The sequence below is a fragment of the Poecile atricapillus genome (genome assembly GCF_030490865.1).
Source record: "Poecile atricapillus isolate bPoeAtr1 chromosome 36 unlocalized genomic scaffold, bPoeAtr1.hap1 SUPER_36_unloc_8, whole genome shotgun sequence".
Taxonomy (NCBI): Eukaryota; Metazoa; Chordata; class Aves; order Passeriformes; family Paridae; genus Poecile; species Poecile atricapillus.
In genome coordinates, this window is record NW_026708998.1 from 1 (window position 1) to 21,414 (window position 21,414).

General features: G+C 54.5%; 2 protein-coding genes across 2 annotated transcripts in view; one reads left to right on the top strand and one right to left on the bottom strand.

Moving 5' to 3' along the window:
- Nucleotides 1–183: 183 nt before the first annotated feature.
- LOC131574154 (arf-GAP with coiled-coil, ANK repeat and PH domain-containing protein 1-like) lies at nt 184–6,025 on the bottom strand (the record flags this gene model as incomplete). Its single annotated transcript, XM_058828555.1, has 3 exons — nt 5,926–6,025; nt 2,428–2,485; nt 184–303 (listed from the first exon to the last, which is right to left on the bottom strand). Coding segments are annotated over exons 1-3 (231 nt in total), but the record flags the coding sequence as incomplete, so codon positions are not given.
- A 2,531-nt stretch (nt 6,026–8,556) lies between these two features.
- The window catches only part of NEURL4 (neuralized E3 ubiquitin protein ligase 4), a 68,200-nt gene continuing 55,342 nt past the window's right edge, over nt 8,557–21,414 (top strand). Inside the window, exons 1-4 of the mRNA XM_058828556.1 lie at nt 8,557–8,800; nt 13,218–13,656; nt 15,407–15,487; nt 20,638–20,801. Coding sequence (XP_058684539.1) covers nt 8,576–8,800; nt 13,218–13,656; nt 15,407–15,487; nt 20,638–20,801 — 909 coding nt within the window. The 5' untranslated portion in view covers nt 8,557–8,575. The remainder of the gene's footprint in view (nt 8,801–13,217; nt 13,657–15,406; nt 15,488–20,637; nt 20,802–21,414) is intronic.

Sequence of the window (21,414 nt, forward strand, 5' to 3'; positions counted from 1 at the left end):
CCCCAAAATTCTCCTCAGGGACCCCCAAATTCCCCTCAGGAACCCCAAGACCACCCCAGGGACCCCCAATTTTGGGGTCTTCCCCCCTCAGGGCACCCCCAAACCCCCCCAGGACCCCCCCATTCCTCCTGGACACCCCAAATTTTTGGGTTCTGCCCCCCCCGGGTTTTTGGGGGGTCTCACCCGCACCAGGGGGTCCCCCCGGGGGGTCCCCGCCAGCTCCCGGAGCCCCGCGGCGAAGGCGCGGCTGGAACCTTCCAGAACCCGCCCGGCCTCCAGCACGGCCGAGCAGAGCTTCAGCACCTGGGAACCCCAAAAAAACCCCTCAGGTGACCCCAAAATTCACCCCAAATTCATCCCAAAACCTCCTGGAATGGCTTCAGTACCTGGGAACCCCAAAAAAACCCCTCAGGGAACCCCAAAATTCACCCCAAAACCTCCTGGAATGGCTTCAGCACCTGGGAACCCCAAAAAAACCCCTCAGGTGACCCCAAAATCCACCCCAAAACCTCCTGGAATGGCTTCAGCACCTGGGAACCCTAAAAATTCCCTCAGGTGACCCCAAAATCCCCTCAAACGCCCCTAAAACCTCCCCAAATCCCCCTAAAAATGGCTTCAGCATTTGGTAACCCCCAAAATTCTCTCAGGTGACCCCAAAATCCATCCCAAAACCTCCTGGAATGGCTTCAGCACCTGGGAACCTCAAAAAAAACCCCTCAGGTGACCCCAAAATTCACCCCAAATCCAACCCAAAACCTTCCCAAAACCCCCCCAGAATGGCCAAGCAGAGCTTCAGCACCTGGGAACCCCAAAAAAACCCTCAGGTGACCCCAAAATTCACCCCAAAATCCATCCCAAAATCTCCTGGAATGGCTTCAGCACCTGGGAACCCCAAAAATCCCCTCAGGTAACCCCAAAATTCACCCAAAACCTCCCCAAATCTTTCCAGAATGGCTTCAGCACCTGGGAACCCCAAAAAAAACCCTCAGGTGACCCCAAAATCCCCTCAAACCCCCCTAAAACCACCCAAAATCCCCCCAAAACCACCCAAAATCCCCCCAAAAATGGCTTCAGCATTTGGGAACCCCAAAAATTCCCTCAGGTGACCCCAAAATCCCCTCAAAACGCCCCTAAAACGTCCCCAAATCCCCCCAAAAATGGCTTCAGCACCTGGGAACCCCAAAAAACCCCTCAGGTGACCCCAAAATTCACCCCAAAACCTCCTGGAATGGCTTCAGCGCCTGGGAACCCCAAAAAAAACCCCTCAGGGGACCCCAAAATTCACCCCAAATCCAACCCAAAACCTTCCCAAAACCCCCCCAGAATGGCCAAGCAGAGCTTCAGCACCTGGGAACCCCAAAAAAACCCCTCAGGTGACCCCAAAATCCACCCCAAAACCTCCTGGAATGGCTTCAGCACCTGGGAACCCCAAAAAAACCCCTCAGGTGACCCCAAAATTCACCCCAAAATCCATCCCAAAACCTCCCAAAACCTCCTGGAATGGCTTCAGCACCTGGGAACCCCAAAAAAAACCCTCAGGGGACCCCAAAATTCACCCCAAATCCATCCCAAAACCTTCTGGAATGGCTTCAGCACCTGGGAACCCCAAAAATTCCCTCAGGGGACCCCAAAATTCACCCCAAATCCATCCCAAAACCTCCTGGAATGGCTTCAGCACCTGGGAACCCCAAAAAACCGTCAGGTGACCCCAAAATCCACCCCAAATCCAACCCAAAACCTCCCAAAACCTCCTGGAATGGCTTCAGCACCTGGGAACCCCAAAAATTCCCTCAGGTGACCCCAAAATCCACCCCAAAACCTCCTGGAATGGCTTCAGCCCCTGGGAACCCCAAAAAAACCCCTCAGGTGACCCCAAAATCCACCCCAAAATCCATCCTAAAACCTCCCAAAACCTCCTGGAATGGCTTCAGCACCTGGGAACCCCAAAAAAAACCCTCAGGGGACCCCAAAATCGCCTCAAAGCCCCTTAAAACTTCCCCAAATCCCCCCAAAACCTTCCCAAATCCCCCCAAAAACCTCCCTAAATCTTCCCAGAATGGCTTCAGCACCTGGGAACCCCAAAAAATCCCTCAGGTGACCCCAAAATTCATCCCAAATCCAACCCAAATCCAACCCAAATCTTCCCTGGAATGGCTTCAGCACCTGGGAACCCCAAAAAAAACCCCACAGGTGACCCCAAAAACCACCCCAAAACCTCCCCAAATCCCCCCAAAAACGGTCTCAGCACCTGGGGAACCCCAAAATCCACCCCCAAAACCCACCTGGGCACCCCAAAATATCCCCCAGCCCCCCCCAAATCCCCCCCAAATCCCCCAATCCCCTCCCCCCACATCCCTGGAGCCCCCCCAGACCTTTTGGGGACCCCCCAAATCCCCCCAAATTTGGGGTCCCCCCCTCCCCCTTCACCTTCTCCAGGTGAGTCTCGAGTTCGGCCGCGTCCGACTCGGCCTCTTCCACCGCAGCCCTGCGGGATTTGGGGGGTCAGGGGGGATTTTGGGGGGATTTTGGGGGGATTTGGGGGGATTTGGGGGGATTTTGGGGGGTCCTGGGGGGATTTGGGGGGGATTTGGGGGGTCCTGGGGGGATTTGGGGGGGATTTGGGGGGGCTCAGGGGGAATTTTGGGGGGATTTGGGGGGGCTCAGGGGGAATTTGGGGGATCAGGGGGGATTTTGGGGGGATTTTGGGGGGATTTGGGGGGATTTGGGGGGATTTTGGGGGGTCCTGGGGGGATTTGGGGAGATTTGGGGGGTCCTGGGGGGATTTTGGGGGGATTTTGGGAGGCTCAGGGGGAATTTCGGGGGGATTTTGGGGGGCTCGGGGAATTTGGGGGGTCCTGGGGGGATTTGGGGGGGCTCAGGGGGGATTTGGGGGGGATTTGGAGGAGCTCAGGGGGAATTTTAGGGGTCCTGGGGGGATTATGGGGGGGCTCAGGGGAGATTTGGAGGGATTTTGGGGGGATTTTGGGGGCTCATGGGGATTTTGGGGGGTCCTGGGGGGATTTTGGGGGGCTCAGGGGGGATTTGGGGGGATTTTGGGGGGCTCAGGGAGGATTTTGGGGGGCTCAGGGGGGATTTGGGAGGGTCCTGAGGTGATTTGGGAGGGTTCTGAGGAATTTTGGGGGGATTTTGGGGAGCTCAGAGGGGATTTGGGTGGGCTCAGATGGGATTTGGAGGGGTCCTGGGTGGATTTTGGGGGGATTTTGGGGAGCTCAGGGGGATCTGGGGGGTCCTGGGGGGGATTTTGGGGGGTCCTGGGGGGATTTGGGAGGGTCCTGAGGTGATTTGGGAGGGTTCTGAGGAATTTTGGGGGGATTTTGGGGGGCCCAGGGGGGATTTTGGGGGGTCCTGAGATGATTTGAGGAGGTTTGAGGGGTCCTGGGCAGGGATTTGGGGGATTTTGGGAGGATTTGGGGGGGATTGGAGGAGTTTTGGGGGGTCCTGGGGGAGTCTGGAGGGGTCACAGGGGAGATTTTGGGGGGTCCTGGGGGATTGGGGGAGGATTTTGGGGTTCCTGGGGGGATTTGGGAGAGATTTTGTGGTTCCTGGGCAGGGATTTGGGGAGGATTTTGGGGTTCCTGGGGGGATTTGGGGAGGATTTTGGGGGTTCCTGGAGGGATTTGGGGAGGATTTTGGGGGTTCCTGGAGGGATTTGGGGAGGATTTTGGGGTTCCTGGGGGGATTTGGGGAGGATTTTGGGGGTTCCTGGGGGGATTTGGGGAGGATTTTGGGGTTCCTGGAGGGATTTGGGGAGGATTTTGGGGTTCCTGGAGGGATTTGGGGAGGGATTGAGAAGATTTTGGGGTTCCTGGGGGGATTTGGGGAGGGATTGAGAAGATTTTGGGGTTCCTGGGGGGATTTTGGGAGGATTTTGGGGTTCCTGGGGGGATTGGGAGGGATTTTTGGGGTTCCTGGGGGGATTTGGGGAGGATTTTGGGGTTCCTGGGGGGATTTGGGGAGGATTTTGGGGTTCCTGGGGGGATTTGGGGAGGATTTTGGGGTTCCTGGGGGATTTGGGGAGGATTTTGGGGTTCCTGGGGGATTTGGGGAGGATTTTGGGGGTTCCTGGAGGGATTTGGGGAGGATTTTGGGGTTCCTGGGGGGATTGGGAGGGATTTTTGGGGTTCCTGGGGGGATTTGAGAGGATTTTGGGGTTCCTGGGGGGATTTGGGAGGATTTTTGGGGTCCCTGGGGGGATTTGGGGAGGGATTTTGGGGGTTCCTGGGGGGATTTGGGGAGGATTTTGGGGGTTCCTGGGGGGATTTGGGAGGGATTTTGGGGTTCCTGGGGGGATTTGGGAGGGATTTTGGGGGTTCCTGGGGGGATTGGGAGGGATTTTGGGGGTTCCTGGAGGGATTTGGGGAGGATTTTGGGGTTCCTGGGGGGATTGGGAGGGATTTTTGGGGTTCCTGGGGGGATTTGAGAGGATTTTGGGGTTCCTGGGGGGATTTGGGAGGATTTTTGGGGTCCCTGGGGGGATTTGGGGAGGGATTTTGGGGGTTCCTGGGGGGATTTGGGGAGGATTTTGGGGGTTCCTGGGGGGATTTGGGAGGGATTTTGGGGTTCCTGGGGGGATTTGGGAGGGATTTTGGGGTTCCTGGGGGGATTTGGGGAGGATTTTGGGGGTCCTGGGGGGATTTGGGGAGGGGTTGAGAGGATTTTGGGGTTCCTGGGGGGATTTGGGGAGGATTTTTGGGGTTCCTGGGGGGATTTGGGGAGGATTTTGGGGTTCCTGGGGGGATTTGGGAGGGATTTTGGGGTTCCTGGAGGGATTTGGGGAGGGATTTTGGGGGTCCTGGGGGGATTTGGGGAGGATTTTGGGGGTCCTGGGGGGATTTGGGGAGGGGTTGAGAGGATTTTGGGGTCCCTGGGGGGATTTGGGAGGGGTTGAGAGGATTTTGGGGTTCCTGGGGGGATTTGGGGAGGGGTTGAGAGGATTTTGGGGTCCCTGGGGGGATTTGGGAGGGGTTGAGAGGATTTTGGGGTTCCTGGGGGGATTAGGAGGGATTTTGGGGTTCCTGGGGGGATTTGGGAGGGATTTTGGGGTTCCCTGAGGGGGTGGGGCCGGATTTGGGGCGGTTTTGGGGTTTTTGGGGCCCCTTTCCGGAGCCGCTTCCGGAGGCGCCGCCGCAGCACCGGGGGGGGGGGAGGGGCGGGGGGGGAATTGGGGGGTCCTGAGGGGCGGGGGGGGGTCCCAGAAAATTGGGGGGGGTCCCGAGAGGGTCCTGGGGTGATTTGGGGGTCCCTGGGGGAGTTTTGGGGGTCCCTGGGGGAGTTTTGGGGGTCCTGGGGAGGGCTCCCAGCCCCTGAGGGGGGTCCCGGGAGGCTTTGGGAGGTCCTGGGGGGGTTTTGGGGGTCCCAGGGGGGTTTTGGGGGGTCCTGTGGGAGTTTGGGGGGTCCTGGGTGGGTTTTGGGGGGTCCCGGGAGGGTTTTGGGGACGGTTTTAGGGGTCCTGAGGAGGGATCCCGTCCCCGGGGGGGGTTCCCGGGGAGTTTTGGGGGGGTCCTGGGAGGGATCTCAGCCCCTGGGGGGGTCCCGGGTTTGGTTTTGGGGGGTCCCGGGGGGGTTTTGGGGGGTCCCGGGGGGTTTTGGGGACAGTTTTGGGGGTTTGGGGAGGGTTTTAGGGGTCCCTGTGGGGTTTTGGGGGTCCTGGGAATGGCTCCCAGCCCCTGAGGGGGATCCCGGGGGGGTTTTGGGGGGTCCCGAGGGGTTCTTTTGGGGTCCCGGGGGGTTTTTTGGGGGTCCCGAGGGTGTTTTGGGGGTCCCGAGGGGGTTTTGGGGGTCCCGAGGGGGTTTTGGGGGTCCCGAGGGGGTTTGGGGGATCCCGAGGGGTTTTTTGGGGGTCCCGAGGGGTTTTTTGGGGGTCCCGAGGGGGTTTTGGGGGTCCCGAGGGGGTTTTTGGGGTACCTGAACCAGGGCGAGTCCCTCAGACACTCCTCGAAATCCAACTTGACCGTCATGGCTTGGGGGGGTCCCGGGGGGATTTTGGGGGGTTCCGGGGGGATTTGGGGGGTCCCGGGAGGGGTTTCGAGGGTCCCGGGAGGGATTTTGGGGGTCCCGGGAGGGATTTTGGGGGGTCCAGGGGGGTTTTGGGGGTCCCGGGGGGGATTTGGCGGTCCCGGGAGGGATTTGGGGGGTCCCGGGGGGGGTTTGGGTGGTCCAGGGGGGATTTGGGGGGTCCCGAGGGGGGTTTTGGGGATTCCGGGAGGGATTTTGGGGGTCCCGGGAGGGTTTTGGGGGGTCCCGGGGGGGATTTGGGGGGTCCCGGGGGGGATTTGGGGGGTCCCGGGTGGATTTTGGGGGTCCCGGGGGGGATTTTGGGGGTCCCGGGGGGGGTTTTGGGGGTCCCGGGAGGGTTTTGGGGGTCCCGGGGAGGATTTTGGGGGTCCCGGGGAGGATTTTGGGGGTCCCGGGGAGGGTTTTGGGGGTCCCGGGAGGGTTTTGGCTGTCCCGGGGGGGGTTTTGGGGGGTCCCGGGGGGGATTTGGGGGTCCCGGGGGGGGTTTTGGGGGGTCCCGGGGGGGTTTTGGGGGTTCCGGGGGGGGTTTTGGGGGGTCCCTGGAGGGTTTTGGGGGTTCCGGGGGATTTGGGGGGTCCCGGGGGGGATTTTGGGGGTCCCGGGGGGGATTTTGGGGGTCCCGGGAGGGTTTTGGGGGTCCCGGGCTCGGGGCCCTGCCGGTGCCGGGTCGTGGCTGGCGCCGCCGGGGCCGGGACGGCTCCGCCCCGGGGAGGGACCGGGAGGGGGGAAAAGGGAGGGTTTGGGGGTACGGGGGGGGATTTGGGGGTTCGGGGGGGATTTGGGGGGATGGAGGGGGGGGTTGGGGGGATTTGAGGGGGTTTTGGGGGGATTTGAGGGGGTTTGGGGGGGATTTGAGGGGGTTTGGGGGGGATTTGAGGGGGTTTGGGGGGAATTGGGGGTTCGGTGGAGGATTTGGGGGGATGGAGGGGGGATTTGGGGGGATTTGAGGGCTGGGGAGGAGGATTTGGGGGATTCCGGGGGCGAGGAGGAGGATTTGGGGGGATGGAGGGGGGGTTTGGGGGGGATTTGGGGAGATCTGAGGGGGTTCGGGGGGGGATTTGAGAGGTTTGAGGGGGATTTAAGGATTGGGGAGGGGGATTTGGGGGGATGGAGGGGGGATTTGGGGGATTTTGGGGTGGGGAGGGGGGATTTTGGGGGATGGAGGGCGGATTTGGGGGGATTTTTGGGATGGGGAGGGGGATTTAGGGGGGAATTTGGGGGTTTGGGGGGGAATTGAGGGAGATTTAGGGGAATTTTTGGGGGTTCGGGGGGATTTGGGGGGATTTGAGAGGGTTTGGGGGATTTAAGGGGTGGGGAGGGGGATTTTGAGGGGAATTTTGAGGTTCGGGGGGATTTGAGGGGGATTTGAGGGGTTCTGGGGGGATTTAAGGGGTGGGGAGGGGGATTTTGGGATTTTTGGGGGGCGATTTGGGGATTTGGGGGTTCGGGAAGGGTTTGAGGAGGGAAGGGGAAAATGGGGAGGGGGATTTTGGGGGGAATTGAGAGGAATTTGGGGGGATTTTGGGGTTCTGGGGAGGGAGAAAATGAGGAGGGGGATTTTGAGGATTTTGGGGGATTTTTAAGGGATTTTGGGGGGGATTTGGGGGGGATTTTGGGGTTCGAGGGGGCTTGAGGAGGAATTGAGGTGAATTTAGGGGAGATTTGGGGGCGATTTAAAGGAGAATTTGGGGGAATTGAGGGAATTTTGGGGAGATCTGAGGGGGTTGTGGGAGCGGGAGGGGATTTTGGGGGAAATTGTGGAATTTGGGAGGGATTTGAGGGGAATTTGGGGGCGATTTTTAGGAAATTTGGGATTCGGGGAGGGAAATTTCGGCGGGAATTTTGTGAGGGGGGGACAGCACCATTATGCCCCTAATTATCCTAATTAATATTAATTTCAACCCAACTCTGCTCAGGACAGACCCTGACAGCATCGCTTCCTCTTCCTCTAATTAATTAACTCCTAATTACCCCCAAATTACCGCTAATTACCCCCAATAACGACACGACACCGCATCCACCGCGCGGTAGCAGCAGTCAGCACCTCGCTGCCGCTTTATTTCCCTCCCCTGGAGCCCCCCCCGCTTCGCTAATTACCCGCGGCCCGTAATTAACGCCGCTCCTTAATGAGCGCCGTTGCCAGGCAGGACCCGTCCCCATGGCAACCGTTGCCGGGGCGCCAGCCGTAAAGCGAGGAAGGGGTGTGAGGGGCGCGCCCGCCGCGCCGCCGTAAAGCGAGGAAAGCGCTCTGAGGGAGCTGCCGTAAAGCGGTGCAGGAGGAAAAATGGGGAAGGGAAAAACTCCGGCGGGGTGAGGGAGGACGAGAAAGGCGGGGGAGGCACAAGAGGGAGCGGGAGAGGGGGAGGGCGATGAGGGAAAGTTCTTCCGGTGGGAGGCGGCGAAAAGAGAGCGCTCCAAACCGAATTGGCGCCACTCCGCCGCCAAGCGCGGCAAGCGGCGGAAAAAGTCGCGAAAGGTCGCGAAAAAGTCGTGAAAGCGTGTGGCGGCGGGCGGGGCGGGCCGGGGCGGGCGCGGAGCGATGGCGGCGCCGGGGCCCGGCGGGGGCTCCTCGGGGGGAGCCTCGGGGGGAGCCCCGGGGCCGCCCCCGGAGCTCCACCCGCGCTGCGGACGCCTCGTGTCGCTGTCCCAGGGCGGGCGCAGCGCCGCCAGGGCACAGCCGGGCCAGGAGTTCAACCACGGGCTGGTGCTGAGCCGGGAACCGCTGAGGCCCGGCCGCGTCTTCACCGTGCGCATCGATAGGAAGGTGAGGGGGGAACTGGGGGGGACTGGGAGGGACTGGGAGGGACTGGGAGGGACTGGGAGGTGTGGGTGGGGTGGGGAGGGGATGGAGAGTGTGGGGGAGAGGGAACTGGGAGGACTGGGATGGACTGGGGGACACTGGGGGAGACTGGGGATGAGGACTGGGAGAGACTGGGGACACTGGGATTGGGAACTGGGAGGAACTGAGAGGGAACTGGGGGGACTGGGAGGACTGGGATGGACTGGGGACACGGGGGACGAGGACTGGGAGGGACTGGGAGAGGAGAGATGAAGAGATGGAGGCGACTGGGGACACTGGGACTGGGAACTGGGAGGACTGGGATGGACTGGGGGACACTGGGGATGGGGACTGGGAGAGACTGGGGACACTGGGAGAGACTGGGGGATACTGGGAGAGACTGGGGGATACTGGGAGAGACTGGGGATGGGAACTGGGGACACTGGGGATGAGGACTGGGAGAGACTGGGGACACTGGGACTGGGAACTGGGAGGACTGGGATGGACTGGGGGGGACTGGGGATGGGGACTGGGAGAGACTGGGAGGACTGGGGATGGGGACTGGGAGAGACTGGGGGACACTGGGAGAGACTGGGGGACACTGGGAGAGACTGGGGACACTGGGAGAGACTGGGGGATACTGGGAGAGACTGGGGATGGGAACTGGGGACACGGGGGATGAGGACTGGGAGAGACTGGGGACACTGGGACTGGGAACTGGGAGGACTGGGATGGACTGGGGGGGACTGGGAGGTGTGGGTGGGCTGGGGAGAGGATGGAGAGTGTTGGGGAGAGGGAACTGGGATGTACCGGGAGAGACTGGAGGATACTGGGGGATACTGGGGATGGGGACTGGGGACACTGGGGATGAGGACTGGGAGAGACTGGGGACACTGGGACTGGGATGGACTTGGAGAGACTGGAGGACACTGGGGATGGGAACTGGGAGGGACTGGGGACACTGGGACAGGGACTGGAAGGACTGGGATGGACTGGGAGAGACTGGGGACACTGGGACTGGGAACTGGGAGGACTGGGATGGACTGGGGATGAGGACTGGGAGAGTTGAAGAGATGGAGTGAACTGGGAAGGACTGGGGGATACTGGGGACGGGGACTGGAAGGACTGGGAGGGACTGGGATGGACTGGGGGATACTGAGGATAGGGACTGAGAGAGACTGGGGACACTGGGGATGGGAACTGGGAGGACTGGGATGGACTGGGGACACTGGAGGTGAGAACTGGGGACACTGGGGATACTGGAGATGAGAACTGGGAGGGACTGGGATGGACTGGGACTGGGAACTGGGAGGGACTGGGATGGACTGGGACTGGGAACTGGGAGGGACTGGGATGGACTGGGAGAAGTTCAGGGACCACTGAGGACATTGGGAAGAGAGACTGGGGATACTGGGAATGACTGGGAGCGACTGGGAAGGAACTGGAGCAGCTACTGGGAGCACTGGGAGGAACTGGGAGCGACTGGAGCAGAGGGGTCCCCAAATCCCCTTTTCCCCTCAGCCCGCCCCAAACCCCCAGAACCCCAAATTTCTCATTTGGAGACCCCCAAAACTTCCCCATCCCCCAATTCCCGGGACCTTTTCACCCCAATTTCACCCCAATTTTATCCCAGTTTTATCCCAGTTTTATCCCAATTTTATCCCAGTTTTATCCCAGTTTTATCCCAGTTTTATCCCAATTTCACCCCAATTTCACCCCAATTTCACCCCCATTTCATCCCCATTTCATCCCCATTTCATCCCCATTTCACCCCCATTTCACCCCAGTTTTATCCCAGTTTTATCCCAGTTTTGTCCCAATTTTGTCCCAATTTTATCCCCATTTTATCCCAATTTTATCCCAATTTCACCCCAATTTCACCCCAATTTCACCCCCATTTCACCCCAATTTCACCCCAGTTTTATCCCAATTTTATCCCAATTTTATCCCAATTTTATCCCAATTTTATCCCAATTACCCCCCAATTTCACCTCAATTTCACCTCAATTTCACCTCAATTTCACCCCAATTTTATCCCAGTTTTATCCCAGTTTTATCCCAATTTTATCCTAATTTTGTCCCAATTTTATCCCAATTTCTCCCCATTTTTATCCCAATTTCACCCCAATTACACCCAAACTTCACCCCAATTTCACCCCCATTTTCACCACTTTTTCACCCCGACTTCACCCCATTTTTATCCCATTTTCACCCCAATTTCACCCCCAGTTTCACCCCAGTTTCACCCCAGTTTCACCCCAATTTCACCCCAATTTTATCTCAATTTTATCATATTTTTATCCAAATTTCACCCCATTTTCACCCCAATTTCACCCCATTTTCACCCGTTTCACCCCAGTTTTATCCCAATTTTATCCCAATTTCTCCCCGTTTTTATCCTGATTTCACCCCAATTACACCCAAACTTCACCCCAATTTCACCCCCACTTTCACCACTTTTTCACCCCAACTTCACCCCATTTTTATTCCATTTTCACCCCAATTTCACCCCAGTTTTATCCCAATTTTATCCCAATTTTATCCCAATTTTATCCCAATTTTATCCCAATTTTATCCCAATTTCACCCCAATTTCACCCCAATTTCACCCCGTTTTATCCCAATTTTATTCCAATTTTATCCCATTTTCATGCCATTTTTATCCAAATTTAACCCAAATTTCACCCCATTTTTATCCAAATTTCACCCCTTTTCACCCCATTTTCATCCCTTTTTCGTCCCATTTTAATCCCATTTTTACCCCATTTTCACCCAATTCTCACCCCATTTTTACCCCGTTTTTATCTCCTATATCTGATTTTTATCTCATTTTATTCCATTTTTACCTCATTTTATCCTATTTTATCCCATTTTTCCCCATTTTACCCTATTTTCCCCCATTTTATCCCATTTTGTTCCTCTAAATCCCATTTTTACCTCATTTTATCCCATTTTAATCCCATTTTATCCCATTTTTACCCCATTTTATCCCATTTTAATCCCATTTTATCCCATTTTTACCCAATTTTATCCCGTTTTAAACTCCTAAATCCGATTTTTATCCAATTTTTACCTCATTTTATCCCATTTTATCCCATTTTTCCCCATTTTACCCTACTTTTCCCCATTTTATTCCCTTAAATCCCATTTTTACCTCGTTTTATCCCATTTTAACCTCCTAAATCCCATTTTTACCCCATTTTACCCCCCAAAATCTTCCCTAAATCCCATTTTTCCCCATTTTACTCCTCCAAATCCTCCCATAATCCCATTTTATCCCATTTTATCCCATTTTATCCTGTTTTTTCTCCATTTTCCCTCAGTTTTAGGTGAATTTCTGGAGCAGCTCTATCGAGGTCAGGGTGACGGCCGAGCTGGAGTTCCCCAGCACCCCAAACCCTCCTAAAATCCCATTTTTACCCCATTTTAACTCTCTAAATCTCATTTTTTCCCTATTTTTTCCCGTTTTTCTCCATTTTTAGGTGAATTCCTGGAGCGGCTCCATCGAGGTCGGCGTCACCGAGCTGAGCTGGAATTCCCCAGCACCCCAAAAAACCCATTTTTAACCCCATAAACCCCATTTTTAACCCTATAAATCCCATTTTAACACCATTTTATCCCATTTTTAACCCCATAAATCCCATTTTTAACCCCATAAATCCCATTTTTAACCCATTTTTAACCCATTTTTCCCATTTCCAGGTGAATTCCTGGAGCGGCTCCATCGAGGTCGGTGTCACAGCCCTGGACCCGGCCGAGCTGGAGTTCCCCAGCAGCGCCACGGGGCTGCCAAACCCCAATAAATCCCATTTTAACCCATTTTAACCCATTTTAACCCCTTTTTAACTCCATATTTAATGTTTTTAGGTGAATTCCTGGAGCGGCTCCATCGAGGTCGGTGTCACCGCCCTGGACCCGGCCGAGCTGGAGTTCCCCAGCAGCGCCACGGGGCTGCCAAACCCCAATAAACCCCATTTTAACCCATTTTAACCCCATAAATGTGATTTTTTTCGCTGTTTTTTGTGTTTTTAGGTGAATTCCTGGAGCGGCTCCATCGAGGTCGGCGTCACTGCCCTGGACCCCGCCGAGCTGGAGTTCCCCAGCAGCGCCACGGGGCTGCCAAACCCCAATAAATCCCATTTTAACCCCATAAACACCATTTTTAATGTGTTTTAACCCTGTTTTTTGTGTTTTTAGGTGAATTCCTGGAGCGGCTCCATCGAGGTCGGTGTCACGGCCCTGGACCCGGCCGAGCTGGAGTTCCCCAGCAGCGCCACGGGGCTGCCAAACCCCAATAAATCCCATTTTAACCCCATAAATCCCATTTTAACCCATTTTAACCCATTTTTAACCCATTTTAACCCCATAAATTCTATTTTTAACCCATTTTTCTCCATTTCCAGGTGAATTCCTGGAGCGGCTCCATCGAGGTGGGCGTCACCGCCCTGGACCCCGCCGAGCTGGAGTTCCCCAGCAGCGCCACGGGGCTGCGGGGCGGTTCCTGGGTGGTCTCGGGCTGCTCGGTGCTGCGGGACGGGCGCTCCCTGCGCGAGGATTTCGGGCCGGACCTGGACGCGCTGGCCGAGGGCGACAGCGTGGGCGTGCAGGCCACGGCCGGCGGCGAGCTGCGCCTCTGGGTCAACGGGCGCGACTGCGGCGTGGCGGCCGCCGGCATCCCCAGCCGCGTCTGGGCCGTGGTGGATCTGTACGGGAAATGCACCCAGGTCACCGTGCTGGACACGGAGACGGACGCGGAGACGGACGGACGCGGGGACGGACGCGGGGACGGACGCGGGGCGGACGGAGGAGACGAGGGGACGGCGGCCGCGGAGGGGATGGGGGGTGAGAGAGGGGGGTTGGGGGGGTTTTGGGGGGTTTAAGGGGTTTTGGGAGGGTTTAAGGGGTTTTGGGGGGGATTTGGGGGAGATTTGGGGGGTTTAAGGGGTTTTGGGGGGTGGGAAAAGGGGGTTTGGGGGTTAAGAGAGGGGGTTTATGGGGGGTTTAGGGGGTGAGAGAGGGGGTTTGGGGGGTTTAAGGGGTTTTGGGGGGGTTTGGGGGGGATTTGGGGGGTTTGGGGGGGATTTGGGGGAGTTTAAACGGTTTTGGGGGTGGGAAAAGGGGGTTTGGGGGTTAAGAGAGGGGGTTTATGGGGGGTTTAGGGGGTGAGAGAGGGGGTTTGGGGGGTTTAAGGGGTTTTGGGGAGTGGGAAAAGGGGGTTTAGGGGGTAAGAGAGGGGGTTTGGGGGGGTTTTGGGGGGTTTAAGGGGTTTTGGGGGGGATTTGGGGGAGTTTAAGGGGTTTTGGGGGGTGGGAAAAGGGGGTTTAGGGGGTGGGAAAGGGGGTTTGAGGGGTGAGAGAGGGGGTTTGGGAGGTTTGGGGGGATTTTGGGGGGTTTAAGGGGTTTTGGGGGGGTTTTGGGGGGTTTAAGGGGTTTTGGGGGCTGGGAAAAGGGGGTTTGGGGGGTGGGAAACGCAGTTTGGGGGGAATTTGGGGGGTTTTAGGGGGTGGGAAAAGGGGTTTAGGGGGTGAGAGAGGGGGTTTGGGGGGGTTTTGGGGGGTTTAAGGGGTTTTGGGGGGGTTTTGGGGGAGTTTAAGGGATTTTGGGGGGTAGGAAAGAGGGTTTAGGGGGTAAGAGGGGGTTTGTGGGGGGTTTAGGGGGTGAGAGAGGGGTTTTGGGGGGTTTAAGGGGTTTTGGGGAGTGGGAAAAGGGGGTTTTGGGGGTGAGAGAGGGGGTTTGGGGGGTTTTGGGGTGGATTTGGGGGAGTTTAAGGGGTTTTGGGGGGTAGGAAAGAGGGTTTAGGGGTTAAGAGAGGGAGTTTGGGGGGGTTTTGGGGGGTTTAAGGGGTTTTGAGGGGGATTTGGGGGAGTTTAAGGGGTTTTGGGGGGTAGGAAAGAGGATTTAGGGGGTAAGAGAGGGGGCTTGGGGGGTTTAGGAGGGATTTGGGGGGGTTTTGGGGGTTTTAAGGGGTTTTGGAGGGTGGGAAAAGGGGGTTTGGTGGAGGTTTAGGGGGTGAGAGGGGGTTTGGGGGAAATTCGGGGGGTTGAGGGGGTTTGGGGGAGGTTTATGGGGTGAGAGAAGGGGTTTGGGGGCGTTTTGAGGGGATTGGGGGGGATTTGGGGGGGTTTAAGGGGTTTTGGGGGTGTTTAGGGGGTGGGAAAAGGGGGTCTCGGGGTGTTTTGGGGGAAATTTGGGCGGTTTGGGGGTGTTTTGGGGGGTTTTGCAGGGTGGGAAAGGGATTTGGGGGGTTTTGGGGGTTTGGGGGAGGTTTAGGCGGTGAGAGAGGGGGTTTGGGGGGGATTTGGGGGGTTTTGGGGGAGATTTGGGGGGTGGGAAAAGGGGTTTGGGGGAAATTTGGGGGGTTTAGGGGGTATGGGGGTGTTTATGGGGTGGGAAAAGGGAGTCTGGGGGAAATTTGGGGGGTTTAGGGGATTTTTGGGAGGTTTAGGGTGTTTGAGAGAGGGGTTTTGAGGGGTGGAAAGGGGTTTTCGGGGTAATTTTGGGGATTTGGGGTTTAGGACAGGGGATTTTGGGGGATTTGGGGTAATTTGGGGTGACGGGGAGGGGTCACTGATGTCCCCTCCCCCACCCCCAGCTCTACCCCCGGCCCCACCCCGGGCCCCGCCCCAGCCCCGCCCGGACAAATTCCCCGACAGCCTGGAGCCAGCAGGGGGCGGTAAGTGCCAGGGGGCGGGGCCAGAGCGGGAAACCACGCCCCTTTATGCTAATGAACCAATAGATGTGGCTATAACAGGGACAAACCACGCCCCTTTATGCTAATGAACCCATACATGTGGCTATAACAGGGACAAACCACGCCCCTTTATGCTAATGAACCCATACATGTGGCTATAACAGGGACAAACCACGCCCCTTTATGCTAATGAACCTGTACATGTGGCTATAACAGGGATAAGCCACGCCCCTTTATGCTAATGAACCCATGCATGTGGATATAACATGGACAAACCACACCCCTTTATGCTAATGAACCCATGTGTGGGGTTATAACTGGGACAAGCCACGCCCCTTTATGCTAATGAATCCATACATGTGTATGTAACAGGGACAAACCACGCCCCTTTATGCTAATGAATCCATACATGTGGATTTACACCCAAAAAGCCCCGCCCCTTTATGCTAATGAACCTGTGTGTGGGGCTATAACAGGAACAAGCCACGCCCCTTTATGCTAATGAACCCTGCACATGGATTTACCCCAAACAAACCACGCCCCTTTATGCTAATGAACCCATGCATGTGGATGTAACAAACCACACCCCTTTATGCTAATGAGTCCATGTGTGGGGTTATAACAGGACAAACCACGCCCCTTTATGCTAATGAACCCATACATGTGGCTGAGACTGGGACAAACCACGCCCCTTTATGCTAATGAACCCATACATGTGGGTTTAACTTAACCAAACCACGCCCCTTTATGCTAATGAATCCATGCATGTGGATTTACCCCCAAAAGCCACGCCCCTTTATGCTAATGAACCTGTGTGTGGGGCTATAACAGGACCAAGCCACGCCCCTTTATGCTAATGAACCCATGTGGGGCTATAACAGGAACAAGCCACGCCCCTTTATGCTAATGAACCCACACATGTGGATGTAACAAGCCATGCCCTTTTATGCTAATGAGCCCATGTGTGGGGTTATAACTAGGACAAGCCACGCCCCTTTATGCTAATGAATCCATGCATGTGGCTATAACAGGGACAAACCACGCCCCTTTATGCTAATGAACCCATACATGTGGCTGTAACAGGGACAAACCACGCCCCTTTATGCTAATGAACCAATACATGTGGCTATAACAGAGACAAGCTACGCCCCTTTATGCTAATGAACCCATACATGTGGCTATAACGGGGACAAGCCATGCCCCTTTATGCTAATGAACCCTTGTATGGGGCTATAATGGACAAGCCACGCCCCTTTATGCTAATGAACCCATACATGTGGATTTAACCCGAACAAACCACGCCCCTTTATGCTAATGAACCCGTGTGTGGGGTTATAACTGGGACAAACCATGCTCCTTTATGCTAATGAACCCATACATGTGGATATAGCAGGGACAAGTCACGCCCCTTCATGCTAATGAATCAATGTATGGGGTTATAACGAGGACAAACCACGCCCCTTTATGCTAATGAACCCATACGTGTGGATATAACAGGGACAAACCACGCCCCTTTATGCTAATGAACCCATACATGTGGCTATAACAGGGACAAACCACGCCCCTTTATGCTAATGAACCCCTGCACATGGATTTACCCCAAACAAACCACGCCCCTTTATGCTAATGAACCCATACATGTGGCTGTAACAGGGACAAACCACGCCCCTTTATGCTAATGAACCAATACATGTGGCTATAACAGAGACAAGCTACGCCCCTTTATGCTAATGAACCCATACATGTGGCTATAACGGGGACAAGCCATGCCCCTTTATGCTAATGAACCTATGTGGGGCTATAACAGGAACAAGCCACGCCCCTTTATGCTAATGAACCCACACATGTGGATGTAACAAGCCATGCCCTTTTATGCTAATGAGCCCATGTGTGGGGTTATAACTGGGACAAGCCACGCCCCTTTATGCTAATGAATCCATGCATGTGGCTATAACAGGGACAAGCCATGCCCCTTTATGCTAATGAACGCATGTATGGGGCTATAATGGACAAGCCACGCCCCTTTATGCTAATGAACCCACACATGTGGATGTAACAAACCATGCCCCTTTATGCTAATGAACCCCAGTGTGGGGTTATAACTGGGACAAGCCGCGCCCCTTTATGCTAATGAATCTATGCATGTGGCTATAACAGGGACAAACCACACCCCTTTATGCTAATGAATCCATACATGTGGATTTAACCCGAACAAACCACGCCCCTTTATGCTAATGAACCTATACATGTGATATAACAGGGACAAACCACACCCCTTTATGCTAATGAATCCATACATGTGGATTTAACCCGAACAAACCACGCCCCTTTATGCTAATGAACCCATACATGTGATATAACAGGGACAAACCACGCCCCTTTATGCTAATGAACCCATACATGTGGATATAACAGGGACAAACCACGCCCCTTTATGCTAATGAACCCATACATGTGGATATAACAGGGACAAACCACGCCCCTTTATGCTAATGAACCCATACATGTGGATATAACAGGGACAAACCACGCCCCTTTATGCTAATGAACCCATACATGTGGATTTAACCCGAACAAACCACGCCCCTTTATGCTAATGAACCCATACATGTGGGTATAACAGGGACGAACCACGCCCCTTTATGCTAATGAACCCATACATGTGGCTATAACAGGAACAAGCCACGCCCCTTTATGCTAATGAGTCCATGTGTGGGGCTATAACAGGAACAAGCCACGCCCCTTTATGCTAATGAACCCATGTGTGGGGCTATAACAGGAACAAGCCACGCCCCTTTATGCTAATGAACCCATGCAGGTGGATGTGACCAGAACAAACCCCGCCCCTTTATGCTAATGAGGCAGCCATAGATGCAATGTTTGTATGTGGCCACAACACACAGGCCACGCCCCTTTATGCTAATGAGCCATTGAGGGGTGTGGCTTTATTTGTGGGCGTGGTCAAGGCCAAAGGGGCGTGGCTTAATGTGATAAATGAGGTTTCAATTAAATGAATGGAAGGATAAAAAGGGGGCGTGGCCTGTCCTAAATGGGTGTGGTCACGTGGGGCGTGGCCAAAAGGGGGCGGGGCTTGTGCCCTCCCCCCCCCCCCCCATGATTGACAGATGGGATTTGGGGCCATCTGGGGCCCATTTTTGGGGCCCTTTTCTCCATTTTGGGGTGGTTTTGCCCATTTTAGGCATCTTTAACACATTTTTGGGCTGTTTTCCCCATTTTTTGGGACATCTGATTCTTTTTTTGGCTCCGTGCCCCATTTTTGGGAGTTTCTGGTTCGTTTTTTGGGTGTTTTTCCACCACTTTTGAGGTCTCTGACTCATTTATCAGGACTCATGCTTCATTTTTGGGTGGTTTTTATCCAATTTTGGGTGGTTTTCCCCACATTTTTGGGTTCTATGGTTCGTTCTTTGGCATTTTTCATTTCCAGCCACCTTTTCCCAATTTTTGGGTGTTTTTTCCCATTTTTCAGCTGCTTTTTTCCTCCGTTTCCAGACGTTTTTCCTTCTTTTTTTGCATGGTTTCCCCCATTTATTTTTTTCCTCATTTTATATGATTATTTCTCCATCTTTAAATAATCCTCTCCATTTCTCAGCTTCCCCACCCCATTTCCAGCTGCTTTTTGCCCATTTCCATTCTCTTTATGCCCATTTTCCACCTCCTGATCCCATTCCCACCCATCCCCCCCCATTTTCCCCATTCCCATCCCCCTCCTCACCTCATTTCCAGCTGATCCTTCCCATTTTCCCCACCAAAACCTCATTTTTTACCCCTTTTTTTCCCATTTCCATCCATTTATTTTTCCCCATTTATTTTTCACTGCTTTCCCCCCATTTTCCACCCCTTTTCCCCATTTCCCACCGCTTTTCCCCATTTTCCACCTCATTCCCCCCATTTTTCACCACTTTTCCCCATTTTCCACCTCTTTCCCCCCATTTTTCACCACTTTTCCCCATTTTCCACCTCTTTCCCCCCATTTTTCACCCCTTTTCCCCATTTTTCACCCCTTTTCCCCATTTTCCACCCCTTTCCCCCATTTTCCACCACTTTTCCCCCATTTTCCACCCCTTTTCCCCATTTTCCACCTCTTTCCCCCCATTTTTCACCCCTTTTCCCCATTTTCCACCACTTTTCCCCATTTTTCACCACTTTTCCCCATTTTCCACCTCTTTCCCCCCATTTCCCACCCCTTTTCCCCATTTTTCACCACTTTTCCCCATTTTCCACCTCTTTTCCCCATTTTTCACCCCTTTTCCCCATTTTTCACCCCTTTTCCCCATTTTCCACCCCTTTTCCCCATTTTTCACCACTTTTCCCCATTTTCCACCACTTTCCCCCCATTTTCCACCTCTTTCCCCCCATTTTCCACCTCTTTCCCCCCATTTTCCACCCCTTTTCCCCATTTTCCACCTCTTTCCCCCCATTTTTCACCCCTTTTCCCCATTTTTCCACCTCTTTCCCCATTTTTCACCACTTTTCCCCATTTTCCACCTCTTTCCCCCCATTTTCCACCCCTTTTCCCCATTTTTCACCACTTTTCCCCCATTTTCCATCCTTTTTCCCCATTTCCCACCTCTTTCCCCCATTTTTCACCACTTTTCCCCCATTTTCCATCCTTTTTCCTCATTTTTCACTCCTTTTCCCCATTTTTCACCCTTTTCCCCATTTTTCACCCCTTTTCCCCATTTTTCACCCCTTTCCCCCATTTTCCACCACTTTCCCCCCATTTTTCACCCCTTTTCCCCATTTTCCACTGCTTTTCCCCATTTTCCACCACTTTCCCCCCATTTTTCACCCCCTTTCCCCATTTTCTACCTCTTTCCCCCCATTTTTCACCCCTTTTCCCCATTTTTCACCCCTTTTCCCCATTTCCCACCCCATTTTCCCCATTTCCCACCCCTTTTCCCCATTTTTCACCACTTTTCCCCATTTCCCACCCCTTTTCCCCATTTTCCACCTCTTTCCCCCATTTTTACCACTTCCCCCATTTTTCACTGCTTTTCCCCCATTTTTCACCCCTTTTCCCCATTTTTTGACCTTTTCCCTGCCCGTTTCCTCCCTCCCCGCTGGATTCCCGTGGGTTTTTCCCAATTCCTGCTGTTTTTGCCCCATTCCAGCCCCGTCCCTGACCAACGAGGCGCTGCTGTTCCACGAGAAGTGCGGGGCCCTCATCAAACTCAGCAACGGCCACAAAACGGCCGAGAGGCGGCGGCCGCTGGACGAGTTCAACAACGGCGTGGTGCTGACCAACCGGCCCCTCAGGGACGGGGAGATGTTCGAGGTGGGAATTCTGGGATTTTGGGAATTTTTGGGAATTTTTGGGAATTCTTGGGAATTTTTCTGGGATTTTTTGGGAATTTTTTGGGATTTTTTTTGGATTTTTCTGGGATTTTTTGGGGGATTTTGGGCCATGGCGGTCAGTGGATGAGTTCAACAACGGCGTGGTGCTGAGCACCAGAGCCCTGAGGGATGGGGAGATATTCCAGGTAGGAATTTGGGAATTTTGGGAATTTTTTGGGATTTTTTGGGAATTTTTTTTGAATTTTTGGGTATTTTTTTGGATTTTTCTGGGATTTTTTGGGGGGGATTTTGGGCCATGGCGGTCGCTGAATGAGTTCAACAACGGCGTGGTGCTGACCAACCGGCCCCTCAGGGACGGGGAGATGTTTGAGGTGGGAATTCTGGGAATTTTGGGAATTTTTGGAATTTTTTCTGGAATTTTTCTGGGATTTTTTGGGAATTTTTGGGGAATTTTTTGGATTTTTCTGTGATTTTTTGGGGGGGATTTTGGGCTGTGGCGGTCACTGGATGAGTTCAACAACGGCGTGGTGCTGAGCACCAGAGCCCTGAGGGATGGGGAGATGTTCCAGGTAGGAATTCGAGAGTTTTGGGAA